Source organism: Triticum urartu, chromosome 6A, assembly GCF_056163025.1.
Source record: "Triticum urartu cultivar PI428250 chromosome 6A, HENAU_Tu73, whole genome shotgun sequence".
NCBI classification, from domain to species: Eukaryota; Viridiplantae; Streptophyta; class Magnoliopsida; order Poales; family Poaceae; genus Triticum; species Triticum urartu.
Genome location: NC_141878.1, coordinates 559568969 through 559583798, shown reverse-complemented (window position 1 = coordinate 559583798; position 14830 = coordinate 559568969). Strand labels below are relative to the sequence as shown.

At 44.7% G+C, this 14830-nt stretch overlaps 1 protein-coding gene across 3 annotated transcripts; it reads left to right on the top strand.

Moving 5' to 3' along the window:
- The first annotated feature begins 9047 nt into the window (after positions 1-9047).
- LOC125515005 (uncharacterized) lies at positions 9048-13255 on the top strand. Of its 3 annotated transcripts, none has more exons than XM_048680415.2 (5): positions 9048-9328; positions 10089-10155; positions 10639-11166; positions 11267-11406; positions 12291-13255. In XM_048680415.2, the coding sequence occupies exons 3-5, from the start codon at positions 10643-10645 to the stop codon at positions 13016-13018; spliced, it is 1392 nt and encodes a 463-aa protein (XP_048536372.1). In that variant the 5' UTR covers positions 9048-9328; positions 10089-10155; positions 10639-10642; the 3' UTR covers positions 13019-13255. The 3 variants fall into 3 exon arrangements, with proteins under 3 accessions (XP_048536372.1, XP_048536370.1, XP_048536371.1); XM_048680413.2 differs by having other exon boundaries at positions 9048-9332; XM_048680414.2 differs by lacking the exon at positions 9048-9328 and having other exon boundaries at positions 10080-10155.
- Positions 13256-14830: the final 1575 nt, after the last annotated feature.

Genomic DNA, 14830 nt, shown 5'->3' with positions numbered 1-14830 from the left:
ATTGAGCATCAAATTGACTTAATTCCCGGTGCATCATTACCCAACCGTGCACCATACCGTACCAATCCAGCGGAGACGAAGGAGATTATGCGTCAAGTACAAGAACTGCTCGACAAAGGTTATATACGCGAATCCCTTAGTCCTTGTGCTGTTCCTATCATTTTAGTGCCGAAAAAGGATGGTACGTCGCGTATGTGCGTTGATTGTAGAGGCATTAATAATATTACTATTCGTTATCGTCATCCTATTCCTAGGCTAGATGATATGCTTGATGAATTGAGTGGCATTACAATACTCTCCAAAGTTGATTTGCATAGTGGATACCATCAAATTCGTATGAAATTGGGAGATGAATGGAAAACAACATTTAAAACTAAGTTTGGATTATATGAGTGGTTAGTCATGCCTTTTGGGTTAACTAATGCACCTAGTACTTTCATGAGGTTAATGAACGAAGTTTTACGTGCTTTCATTGGACGATTTGTGGTAGTTTACTTTGATGACATATTGATTTATAGCAAATCTTTGGAGGAACATTTGGAACATTTACGTGCTGTTTTTACTGCTCTACGTGATGCACGTTTGTTTGGTAACCTTGGAAAGTGCACCTTTTGCACCGACCGAGTATCTTTTCTTGGCTATGTTGTTACTCCACAGGGAATTGAAGTTGATAAAGCCAAGATTGAAGCTATTGAGAGTTGGCCGCAACCCAAAACGGTCACACAAGTGAGGAGTTTCCTTGGCCTCGTTGGTTTCTATAGGCGTTTTGTGAGAGATTTCAGCACCATTGCTGCACCTCTCAACGAGCTTACAAAGAAGGATGTGCCTTTTGTTTGGGGTACCGCACAGGAAGAAGCCTTCACGGTATTGAAAGATAAGTTGACACATGCTCCTTTACTCCAACTTCCTGATTTTAATAAGACTTTTGAGCTTGAATGTGATGCTAGTGGAATTGGATTAGGAGATGTGTTATTACAAGATGGCAAACCTGTTGCATACTTTTCTGAAAAATTGAGTGGGCCTAGTCTGAACTATTCTACTTATGACAAAGAATTATATGCTCTTGTTTGGACCTTAGAAACATGGCAACATTATTTATGGCCCAAGGAATTTGTTATACATTCTGATCATGAATCTTTGGAACACATTAAAAGTCAAGCAAAACTGAACCATAGACATGCTAAATGGGTTGAATTCATTGAGACTTTTCCTTATGTCATTAAACACAAGAAGGGTAAAGAAAATGTTATTGCTGATGCATTATCTCGTCGTTATACTATGCTTTCACAACTTGACTTTAAAAAATTTGGTTTGGAGACCATCAAAGATCAATATTGTAACGCCCTCGATGCGGCTATATCTCCCACGTGTCGAAGCACGACTTAGAGGCATAACCGCATTGAAAGCAATGTCACAAGTGAGGTAATCTTCACACAACCCATGTAATAAAATAGGGGAAGAAGTTACATAGTTGACTTACAATCGTCACTTCACACAATTACATGAATAAAGCATTACATCATCCAAATACAATCAAGGTCCGACTATGGAACCAAAATAAAAGAAGAACCCCAAATGCGACAAGGTCCCCGATCGACCCCAACTGGGCTCCACTACTGATCAACTAGAACGAAACACCACAAAGGACAAGATCTTCATCGAGCTCCTTCTGAGCTTGGTTGCGTCAACTGCACGGTCTCATCAGCACCTGCAAGCTGGTTTTTGGAAGTATCTGTGAGCCACGGGGACTCAGCAATCTCGCACCCTCGCTATCAAGACTATTTAAGCTTATGGGTAAGGTAAAGGTATGAGGTGGAGCTGCAGCAAGCGACTAGCATATATGGTGGCTAACCTGTTCACAAAAGAGAGCGAGAAGAGAAGGCAAAGCACGGTCGATAAAAGTATGATCAAGAAGTGATCCTAGAACAACCTACGTCAAGCATAACTCCAACACCGTGTTCACTTCCCGGACTCCGCCGGAAAGAGACCATCACGGTTACACACGCGGTTGACTCATTTTAATTAAGTTAAGGTTCAAGTTATCTACAACCGGACGTTAACAAATTCCCATCTGCCCATAACCGCGGGCACGGCTTTCGAAAGTTCAAATCCCTGCAGGGGTGTCCCACTTAGCCCATCACAAGCTCTCACGGTCAACGAAGGAATAGACCTCCTCCCGAGACATTCCGATCAGACTCGGTATCCCGGTACTCCAAGACATCCTCGACAATGGTAAAACAAGTCCAGCAAGACCACCCGATGCGCCGACATCCCGATAGGAGCTGCACATATCTCGTTCTCAGGGCAACACCGGATAAGCAATCCGTACAACTAAAACCAGCCCTCGAGTTTCCCCGAGGTGGTGCTGCAAGGGGCTCTAGTTTGGACCAACACTTAGACAAGCACTGGCCCGGGGGGTTAAAATAAAGATGACCCTTGGGCTGGCCTAACCCAAGGGAAAAAAAGGCTAGGTGGCAAATGGTAAAACCAATGTTGGGCCTTGCTGGAGGAGTTTTATTCAAAGAGAACTATCAATGGGTTCCCATTATAACCCAACCGCGTAAGGAACGCAAAATCCGGGAACATAACACCGATATGACGGAAACTAGGGCGGCAAGAGTGGAACAAAACACTAGGCATAAGGCCGAGCCTTCCACCCTTTACCAAGTATATAGATGCATTAATTAAATAAGAGATATTGTGATATCCCAACAAGTAAACATGTTCCAACAAGGAACAACATCTCCATGTTCCAACAAGGAACAAGCTTCAATCTTTACCTGCAACTAACAATGCTATAAGAGGGGCTGAGCAAAGCGGTAACATAGCCAAACAACGGTTTGCTAGGACAAGGTGGGTTAGAGGCTTGGTTCAACAATATGGGAGGCATGATAAGCAAGTGGTAGGTATCGCAGCATAGGCATAGCAAAAGAGCGAGCAACTAGCAAGCAAAGATAGAAGTGATTTCGAGGGTATGGTCATCTTGCCTGAAATCCCGCAAGGAAGAAGAACGAGTCCATGAAGAAGACAAATGGACGTAGTCGAACGGTTCCTCACAAACGCGACATTAACGGAACCAACCCGAAGAAGCAAACACCGGAAAGAAGCACACAACATAGTAAACAACCCTCACATAATCATGGCATGATGCACAAACAAGTATGATGCATGTCCGGATTAAAGAGGCATGGCATGGCAAAGTGCACAAGCAATCCTACAAATTAAGTGGAGCTCAATATTAACCAATTATTTAGTTCACTCTCGATTAGGTACTCCATAATATTAAATGTTGGTTAACATGGCAAGAGGTGTAGCATAACAAACTATACCATCTAAACAATTTAAATGGGGCCGGATATAATAAACAACAAAACCGGTATACCCCATATGCAATTATCAATTTGGTGCAACAACAATTTTAACCAATCTTGAAGTTGTTATCATGATGCGGATGACATGTGCAAGTTTATGCAATTTTTAATAAAAGTTGACAAGAGAATTATGAAGCATTTGTCACCGTGGTGAAAAGAAAAGGGGTGCCACGGCGACGAATACGAAAATGATGCCACGACAACATATCGGTTATCAGGTAGTCCACGGGGATACCAGTGCAAAAGGAAAAGTGACGGGAGCGTGCAAGAGATGGTGGGATGATCCCGGATTCCGGGTGTCCCACGGGTTAGTGGCATGGAAAACGAGTGACAATACGGACACGGTGCAGACAAAGGGTGCATCTCATCCAACATGCATTCATGCGTTCACGGGCGTCGACTCGGGGTTATACCTTTTAAGCATGCGTTTTCGAAGTGTATCGAGTCGGCGTAGAGGAAGTAGTGGAAGTAGACGTTCTCGGACGTCGAGGGAAGTAGTGGTTCACGCGACGGTAGTAGAAGTAGTCGTCCTATCGTTCATCGGCGATCATCGGAGCGGTAGTGGAAGTAGAGGTACATGACGACGGTAGAGATACTCGCGATGGTAGTGGTACAAGGTCGTCGGGGTACTTGCCGGTCCGGTCTTGGTGTATTATGTACATGGCTAACGTAATGGTACTCGGTGTCTTGTCGAACCCAAGCGACGGTAGTCGTACACGGCGCGATGTGGAAGTAGTTGTACTCGCGGTCTTCGGTGATGGTAGTCGTACACGTATCGACGAGGTACTTAACGTTTCGGTTTGTAGCCGTTCGAGCGTCCGTGTGGTCTTGCCGGTGGGGTACTTGGCGCTTGCGGTCCAACTCCGAGGTCATAGCCGTGTAGTCGAACTTGACGGAAAACGGGTCTCGCTGGGGACTTGACGCATCCATCCAGAACTTGTGGTACTTGGCGAAAACGACGGGAGGCGGGCAGTGAACAACGACACGAAGTTCAGGTGTCGCGGTGGTCTTGGCGTCCAGCGACAGCAGCAGGCATCGCAGACACCGGGCGCGGTCGCCTGCAGACGGACAGAGACGCAACAGCAAAAGAAAAACAGCAGCAGCTCCCGAAACTTGACAGCGCATGGAAGGAGGAGGTCGAGGACGCAGGCGGGGCAGCGGTGCTGGCGACGGTCGAGGATGACGCCTCCGGTCAGCGAAGCACGGGTGCAGGGGAGGTGGAGTTCCTGCTCGGGGAGGCGCAGGTGAGGGTCGTCGTGGTGCTCTGCTGTAGGGTGCCATGGCGGGGAGGCGACGAAGAGGATGGAGCTCTGGGCGCAGGAGGATGGCCAGGGTGCACGGAGCGGCAACGGTCGCCGGAGCTTGAGGGCGCGGGGCCGCGACGTTCGCGATGGCGGCGGCAGGCCTGGTCGAGGGAGAGATGGGGGTCGAGGACGAGGGGGACTTGGGGCACCGGCGGCGGCCTCGGGAAGGAGGAGGGACTTGGCGCGGCGGAGAGCAGGGAGAAGAGACGAGGGAGAGGACGAGGGGATCGGGGAGAGAAGACGAGGTGGGAGGCGGTGCTGGATGAGGACGAGAGGGAGAGAAGATGGGCTCTCTCCCTGCTCTAGGGTTAGCTGGGGAGTGGGCCTTGGGAGGCCGGCCCAATGGAGAGGAAAACGTCCAGGGGCCTGCTGGGCTGCTCTCTCTCCTACTCTCTTCCTCATTTCCTTTTATTTGCCAAAATAGCAAATAGCAAAGGCATAAATAAGAGAAAGAAAAGGTTGGAGAAGGAATTTGGGCACTGGGATAATTTTCACAGACTCAGAAAAATGTGCACAGTCCGGGAAAATAGAAAAAGGTCAAGTTTAAAGATTAAATTCAAATTCCTTTGAATTTAATTCAAAAGGTTTGAACTAGGATAGGTTTTTTGAAGTGCCCAAAAATGTTGAGAAAATAGGTGGAGCTCCGGAAAATGATGAAAGGACATGTGGCAAAGTTAGAGGCCAAGAGTTGAAATAATAAAAGGCATTGGGATTTTTGCAAGTGTGTTAAGGTAATTCCACATAATTGGAATAATTACTATAGCTCTCTAAATATCGAGAGGATAAGTTGTAAAGAGAATCACCATGTGAATTCCCTCAATTTAAATGGATCAAAGATCCATACCATTTGTTTAGTTGAGTTAAGAAAAATAAATGGCATGATGGCATGATGACAATGCACATGATGCAATGATGAATGCAAAGAACCAAACAAATCACACGACGAAACCTGGAAACCCTGGAAGGCAACTGAAGCTCTGGTCTTGGGGCGTTACAAATATGTCCATGATGCTAAATTTAAAGATGTATTGCAGAATTGTAAGGAAGGGAGAACTTGGAACAAGTTCGTTCTTAACGATGGATTTGTGTTTCGTGCTAACAAGCTATGCATTCCAGCTAGCTCTATTTGTCTTTTGTTGTTGCAGGAGGCGCATGGAGGAGGATTAATGGGACACTTTGGCGTCAAGAAGACGGAGGATATACTTGCTACACATTTCTTTTGGCCAAAGATGAGACGGAATGTTGAGCGTTTTGTTGCTCGCTGCACTACATGTCAAAAAGCTAAGTCACGACTCAATCCTCATGGTTTATATATGCCTTTTGCCTGTACCTAGTGTTCCTTGGGAGGATATATCTATGGACTTTGTTTTAGGTTTACCTCGAACAAAGAAGGGGAGGGATAGCATATTTGTTGTCGTGGATAGGTTCTCGAAAATGGCACACTATATACCATGTCATAAAAGCGATGATGCTGTTAATGTTGCTGATTTGTTCTTTCGTGAAATTATTCGCTTGCATGGTGTGCCAAATACTATTGTTTCAGATCGTGATACTAAATTTCTTAGCCACTTTTGGAGATGTTTATGGGCTAAGTTGGGGACTAAACTGCTTTTTAGTACTACTTGTCACCCCCAAACTGATGGACAAACTGAAGTAGTCAATAGAACATTGTCTACTATGCTTAGGGCTGTTTTGAAGAATAACAAGAAAATGTGGGAAGAATGCTTGCCTCATATTGAATTTGCTTATAATCGTTCATTGCATTCTACTACTAAGATGTGTCCTTTTGAAATTGTGTATGGTTTCCTACCTCGTGCACCTATTGATTTGTTGCCTCTTCCATCTTCGGAGAAGGTTAATTTTGATGCTAAAGAACGTGCTGAATTAATTTTAAAAATGCATGAGTTAACTAAGGAAAACATTGAGCGTATGAATGCTAAATATAAACTTGCTGGAGATAAGAGTAGAAAAGATGTTTGTGTTTGCACCTGGAGATCTTGTTTGGTTACATTTGCGTAAGGATAGATTTCCTAATTTGCACAAATCAAAGCTAATGCCACGTGCTGATGGTCCTTTTAAGGTGTTAGAGAAAATAAATGATAATGCATATAAACTTGAGCTGTCTGCAGATTTTAGGGTTAGTCCCACTTTTAACATTGCAGATTTGAAGCCTTATTTGGGTGAGGACGATGAACTTTCGTCGAGGACGACTTCATTTCAAGAAGGGGGGGATGATGAGGACATCAATACCATTGTTACACTCACAGCCCCTGCTGCTGTACATACTAGACCAATTACTAGAGCTCGCGCACGCCAATTGAATTATCAGGTACTTTCGTTTCTTGGTAACGATTCTAATGTTCATGTGAATATGATGCTGCCTAAGTTGGATACATTTGTTTTGCTTACAAATGAAGGGTCTAGCCTGGACAAGAAAGATGAACATCGGAGCAAGTTCAAGCATGGAGATGATGGCATGCGCAAGGGGAGCAAGAACGGAGTTACAAGAAGAAATCTATTGTTTGTCCATGGGCTGTATACTCTTATTATTCTTGGATCAATTGTTTCTCTTTTGTGTTAAGTAGAAATCTATTTGTTTTTGTATTAGATAAGGGGATATTAATGCATTTGTTTAAATAAAAGAAGAACACAAGGAGATGAAGAGAGAGAGAGGTATTCGTCTCTGACTGTGAGTGACATGTCCCGGTCTTTGACTCTACCTCAGAGCCATCTAGTCTAGGGGTTAAGATGAATTGGAACATGGGTATATTTGTTGTTACGAATATAAACACGTTTAATAAGAAAGATGAAGCAATTTAACAATTTAAGGCTTGTATCAGGGTTGAAATCTCTGCGAGGAAGTGCATGTAATATCAATAGACCACTTGAAATATTTGGCCTAATAGCTTTGTTTGTTCAATTTACGAGTGATGAGGACATCAATACCATTGTTACACCCACAGCCCCTGCTGCTGTACATACTAGACCAATTACTAGAGCTCGCGCACACCAATTGAATTATCAGGTACTTTCGTTTCTTGGTAACGATTCTAATGTTCATGTGAATATGATGTTGCCTAAGTTGGATACATTTGTTTTGCTTACAAATGAAGGGTCTAGCCTGGACAAGAAAGATGAACATTGAAGCAAGTTCAAGCATGAAGATGATGACATGCGCAAAGGGAGCAAGAACGGAGTTACAAGTGATGATTCCAGTACTCTGAAGCCACCATAATGAGTGCATGAAGCATGGGACGAAATATACAAGATGCCACTTTATAAATTCGTCCAGAGGCTATTCTAGGTGCTGCGTCACCTTATTATTGGGCCAGGCCCATGTATTTTTGAAATACTTAAGTATAGGCTGTTTTTAGAGTCTGTATGTGTGGGGAAACAAGAGTTAGGGTTGGTTTCGGACCCCTCCACCAAGGGCCATGAAATTCCCCCTCTTTCCTCCATATATACAGCCCTTAGGGCATCGTTTAGACTTTGGGTTTTGTTTAGATTAAAAGTTCGCCATAGCTGCAACTTCGCGTACTTCGTTTGTGTCCAACGACCAGACCAAGACGTCACAGAACCCCACCTTGATCAATAAAGCTTTCATCTTATATTCGCAATATCCAGATTGCAATCTCAGTTTCTTACTTGTTCTTTGTTTGCTCGCAGGAAACATGCCCTCGTGGTCAGGTTGATCGTGCTCCGGCGTGGTCAATAACCACTCGGAGTTGATTTAGCGATTGCTAAGGCGCGACGTCCTCGCACGTTCGTAGTCGGATCGTCAAAGTTGACTTCCTCTAAAACGATAGCCACTATCTCATCGAAAGACAGGACACCTTTGCCTCTATCAACGAGTTTGTCTACACGTTGCCCTTACCGTGCTCATTGACGTCAGAATAAAAGACACAGATACATCCCAGACATTGTGTGTTCGGATACTTTATCCGATATGCCTCGACATTGATATCCCAGACATCGTGTGTTCGAACACACTCGAAGATGTCTCTTTGGATTATAAATTATAGTACAAGATTGTAGAGTGTGATGTTACAAAGGATAGGCTCCATGGAGACCTTTTAGAAAAATATATATCAAAATATACATGTTCTTCAAGCATGTACAAACTTTCGTCAACCAAATTCCGTTATTTGCATGCTACACCCACAAATCTGGCCCAAATACAAAAAAAGGAAAAAACCCATTTTAATCTATGTATTTTTTTCCAGCACATCACATACGAACATATGTGTTCATGAAATTTTATACGTGTATATATTCTACAATTTTTTCAGGTTTTTTTAGATGTGGAAATAGTATTTTCTCTGAAAATAAAAATAAAAAGCTTCATGGACCTCGGCCGCTGCGTGCACTTTTCGGAGATTGCAGCACTATTCCCTGAAGCGAGCCTCCCCCCCAAAAAGCGAGCCCCCTCCCGAGCGCGAAGCTAGGGTTTCTAGCCGCCGCCACCGCTGCCGGCCCGCCGCCGCGGCGCGCCCAGCCGGCCGAAGCCTCCGCTGCCCCGCCCCCGGTACAGGATCCCAGCAGCGCCTCCCTCCGTCAAGCAGCCGCTCCCACCAGCAGCGCCCCCCTCCCCGGAGCAGGCGCTCCCACCCAGCAACGCTGCCGACCGGAGCTACGCCGGCGACCAGTCCATAGGCAGGTAGCCACCACTCCTTCGTCCTTCCTACCTCTTCCCTCATCCCCCCTCCCTCCCTCCTCTTGCATCCTCTGTTTGTTCAATTTTTTCCTGAATTTTTTATTGGATGAGTACTTGATGTAGATTTGATACTGTGAGAATATGATGATAATTATTTCTTGATGAGTACTTGCTGCATGATTCTTCCAGAGCATGTTCAAGTTTACATGTGAAAGGATTTTGCTTGATAGGTGCTTGTGATAATGCTTGTAAGGGCAAATGTTACAAATTGCATTTTTTTTTCTTTCAGATGAGCAAATGTTTTGGTTTAAACATGTTATCAGTGAAACATGCAATGATTGACGATATATGAAAAGGAAAAGATTTAGTTGTTTTATCTGCACCGTCTTGACCTGAAACCATAGATTAGCAGTAACATGCAATTTGAGAGAGCAGGAGCTTTGTCTTGGTTATACTGGCCGAAATTGCTTAACACATTAGTACTAGTGGTATTGTTGGCATGATAGATGTCCCAAATCTGTTTATGATTGGGAATATAGTGGTGCTGTTATGCTGTGTTGTCGATTTTAACAGTCAGACCTAAAATATTACCGTTTAAGGTTATTGTCTCTCCTTTTGCATGTTAGCTGATTGTTCTTCAGGTTCTACCTTTTGTGTTATGCCATGATAGATGCACAACTAACTAATGATTTGATTTGATGCTATTTTACACTTACTAAAAGTCTAACTCTACCCCTTTGGAACTTCGAGTTGGAACAGGGCATCAACATTGTCAATTGGAGGGGCTTGGAACTGCTTCGGAATCCACAGTAGAGCAAACACGAAGGTAAGCTGCTATTCCTAGCTTCTATACATATGTTTTTGTGAATTAAAAAATAGTATAACGTATCCTGGCGCTTTTCCAAAATGCCTAATTTATGTATCCGTATCTGCCCGATACTGATACACCTATCCGTATCGGTGCATTTTAGCCTTGAGCTGTGTGTAGGTTTAGATGGATATTTTTTTTCTTTTGAGGAAACATGATGTCTGAGTGCAAGTGGTTCAAGCTTGTAAGTGTTGAAGATTGCTTTTTGGCCTGCACTCTACCCTGGGTAATGTGCATGATGTTCTCATATCTGCACTTGTTCACACTCCCCCCTAATGGTTCTTCTGACTTAAACATAAGTTTTGTTCCTTCCATTGGAAAGTGACCTCTTGGAACAATTCTTGAACAGAGAAGCGAACTAGCCAACTTTGAAATCAACATCATCTACTTAAAATTGCTAATGATTACCGGGTCCCTTTTTGACAAGACTGCCTATTTTAGGATAATGGCTCATCGTGGACACCTAGATGGACTAATGCGCCATGGTGCATTCTCTGGAGCCGGCCTCTCTGGCCGCCAGCCTTTGGAGCCTTCTCCTGCCACCATACTGGAGATCCTGGAAAACAAGCTTGCCGTGCAGACCGCAGAGGCGGAAAAACTTATCCGAGAAAATCAGCGATTGGCAGATAGCCATGCAGCCTTGAGAAAGGATATTATTGACACTGAGACAGAAATGCAAATGATTCGCACCCACCTAGGTGATGTCCAGGTAGAGACTGATATGCACATGAGAGATTTGGTGGAGAGAATCAGATTAATGGAGGCAGACATACAGGCTGGTGACGCAGTGAAGAAGGAACTTCACCAAGTGCATATGGAGGCAAAGCGACTTATTACTGAAAGGCAGATGCTTACTAATGACTTAGAGGCTGCGACTAAAGAACTACAGAAGTACTCTGGTGACAATAGTAACCTTACTGAATTGGTTGCGGAGCTAGATGGTCTACGGAAAGAGCATCACAGTCTAAGGTTTGTGATAATGACCCTTCTAAAACATTTTCGATGTCAACCTGAGCTTTTGGGTTTGTATTGGTATTTACTAATACAATTTTTGGCTCCTCGTGCAAAGATCTGCCTTCGAGTATGAGAAAAACACAAACATCAAGCAAGTTGAGCAGATGCGGACCATGGAAATGAACTTGATAACCATGACTAAAGAGGCGGACAAGTTACGAGCTGATTTGGCAAATGCTGCAAACAGAGCACATGGTATTTGATTTCTCCTTATTCTGTTGATCTAAATATGAGCGGAATCAGGTTGTGCTGTCTATGTAGAGGGTCACAACTCATAAGGTGGAATTAGACTGGGTTGTACTCTTGAGGCATTCGTGTGCCCCTACGTTTCACCAAATTTGTCATTTCTGACAGAAATTGCAGACTGGTATAGTCATGTCTAGGTGCATGTGTCCTGTGTTGCTCATGCCAAAGTAGATGTGTTATCCTGAAACTTACACCCTGTAGCAATTGTTTGATGTAGTTTAAACTCCAGCTTCTGCAAAAGAAATGGTGAACTTACTTTTTACTCCCTCCATTCCTAAAAGTAAGGCGTATTTTGTTTCGTTCAGACATGCATTTGACCAACAATTACTCCATAAATACAAGGTTATATGACATGAAATTTGTGTCACTATATTCGTATTTAAGAGTACTTCGTTATGATAGTGATTTTGTATCAGATGCATCAAATATTAAAACACTAATTGTTGGTCAAAGTCTTGTCTTAACGAAACGAAATACGCCTTATTCATCAGAACAGAGGGAGTAATAGCTTATGTGCTTAAGATATGTGTTCTGTTATTAGACTTATTTGATGAAAAGTCTGTCAAATATAGTTTACAGCTTATCTTACCTGCAAATTTGAGGACACTAAAGCTTATGAATAGTTTCATTAAACAGCTCTAAACTTGCAGCTAATGTCATGAGAAATTATGGTACATGCATGTATGAAAAAAATCCTGTAGGAACAAGGATTGCAACATAATTCTACTTTAATATGATTTTTTTGTGCTGGTGTTTATGGCTGGCTTGTACATATATCTGCATGCACTTTAATGACACTAATGCTTCACTGCATCTGATTTTTGAACAAGCAGCAGCACAGGTTACACCTCCACAGCCTGGGACAGGACAAGCTGCAGCGGCTTCAGCAGCCACAAATCCATATGCAAGTGCATATACCAGTCACCCCTCCGCATATCAGCAAGGAACTTCCCAAGCCGCGGCATACCAGCAGGGAACTGCCCAAGCCGCGGCATACCAGCAAGGAACTCCCCAATCCGCGGCATACCAGCAAGGAACCCCCCAATCCGCGGCATACCAGCAAGGAGCCCCCCAATCTGCGGCATACCAGCAAGGAGCCCCCCAAGCCGCGGCATATCAGCAAGGAGCCCCCCAAGCCGCAGCATATCAGCAAGGAGCCCCCCAAGCTGGAGCATATCAGCAAGGAGCCCCCCAAGCTGGAGCATATCAGCAAGGAGCCCCCCAAGCTGGAGCATATCAACAAGGGACATACGGTTACCCAACAGCCTATGATTCTGCCACCGCTTACCAGCTGCATGCTAATGCGTATGCTAGCTATTCTGGCTATCCAGTTGCAGGCTATGCACAACCTAGCTATCCTGGCACGTACGCTGCACCTCAGCAGCACCCAGTAGCCAGTGGCGCGGCTACTGATACCACAAGCGCGTACGGTGCCGCTGGCAGCACGGGATATCCTGCTGCACCGGTTCAGGCAAGCAGCGGGGCTGCTAACGCGGGGCAAGCGGCGCCGCCAGCTTCTTATCCTGCAACATATGACCCAACCAAAGCAGCCCAGAGGTGAAGTCCGGGGTTGTAACCTGAAGACGGCCTGTGTGCCTGCATATTTTATCAAAAAATTCTCAGGCCTCTTATTTCCTTCATGTACATTCATTCACTCCCTGTAGCTTTATGCACACCATGGAGCCGCTGCAAGTTGCAGTTTATGGTCTGAGTCTTGAATTGATCTGTATCTCTTGTTTTGCTGGATGGTTGAATTGATTGGCGCAGCTGTTGATTAATATCAGGGATGTTAGAATGACTCTTGCTGTTTTGCAATCGCGCGAAGCATAGCTGTGGTGCTGAGACTTCTTACCCTAGCTTCTGCACTAACTTCCCTTGGCACCAGGACAGAAGAATAATTTCACTATTGGTTATTCCTAACACAGGAATGCACGGTACTTGTTTCAGTTTTCTGTGAGGCCGAGCAAAACAGTCCAGTCAACTTCTAAATTTATATCTCGCACATAACACACGAAACCGGCAATAACAGATATTTAAGCTAAAGTTAGAAGGGTGGATCCGAAGCAGTTGCTCATCATTGGTCAACTCTGGTGGGATGTTAACCAAGGCAAAAGGATATGTTGGGATTTCCTGGGATTCAGTGTTTGAATTTATGGTTTGCATTTTAGACCCCAAAAAGTGTTTGAGTTGACATTTGAATAAATCCAAATTTGAAATGTACAAATGTGAAATTTATTGTCTCTGGCGAATAGTGCACTCCATGAGGTTCAATATGCACAAAAAGTCACTCAATTTGGTGTGACTGGCGAAAAGTTATGAAGGCTTGAAGTTACATGGGCATTTCTGTAAAAGTTGGAGTGATTTAATAACCTTATTAAAAGAAATTAAACGAAATAGAGGACACATGATGATTGGTTGATGCCAATTCGGGACTGAATAGACGTGGGCGTTGGATTTGAATCATTGTGGATGGCTGTGATCGAAAGATACCGCTTCGGCTCATAAATGATGTGGTGTCTGATTGGCTTGTACTGGTTCGGTAAGTGATCTAATCATGGTCATTGGTCCTGGATCTAACGACTAAAAAAGTTAGGGTTCGCAAAATGCTCATTAGCGTTTTGCCGCAGACGCCCTGGTGATCGGTGGCGATGGCAGTGTGGTTGGCGGTGCTCAGCGTGATGCAGCAAAGATTAAGGTGGCCTTGGAGGGCTCGGGGGGTCGACAGCGTTGAGCGGAATGCTCGTCGGAGTTGTAGCGAGGTTGTTCCTCTTCGAGCGTGGTAGCTCTGCTCGAATTCAAGCGCTCTTGGACATGGTGGTGAGGTCAAACGCGTGCTCACCTCGTTCGAATTGTGGTCGCGGCGGCGGTGCTATTTGGTCCTCGTCGAGGTCGTGCGCTAAGAACGCCCTGGTCATGCGAACAGTACCAAAACGGTGTATTGGGGTGCGTGGAGTGAAGTGGTAGAAGCAGCGGGCTCGGGAGTGTCTGTGCTTGTCACAATCGTGTGGCGATGGCGATGACTGAGGCGTCGACTGTGAATTCAATTGGCGGCAGCCTGGAAGCGATGGCGAGCATGAGCAGGAGCAAATGACGAGGGCGGCCAGGGCTATTTTTATAGGGTGAGGTGGCAAGCTATGTCGTGGACAAGATCGTGGAGTTCATGTGACATGGGTGCGGTCGTGGATGTGTCGTGCTCGCCGGAAAGCGGACGGAGGTCGTCGATCTCCACTTAAATCGAACGGTCGACAACCTCCTATCCTGGTTAGAATTTTAAAATGAGGTTGGCCGTGGTGGGCTCGGCCTACTGCTGTGGTGGGCGTGCGAGAAAGATTGGCTGGGCTAGATTAGATTTTCTCCTTTTCTTTTATTTTCC

Coding starts and splice junctions, on each gene's coding strand:
- LOC125515005 (XM_048680415.2), top strand. CDS start 10,643: ATGGCTCATCGTGGACACCTAGATGGACTAATGCGCCATGGTGCATTC. Junction 11,167..11,266: donor AAAGAGCATCACAGTCTAAG/GTTTGTGATAAT, acceptor CCTCGTGCAAAG/ATCTGCCTTCGAGTATGAGA. Junction 11,407..12,290: donor TGCTGCAAACAGAGCACATG/GTATTTGATTTC, acceptor TTGAACAAGCAG/CAGCACAGGTTACACCTCCA.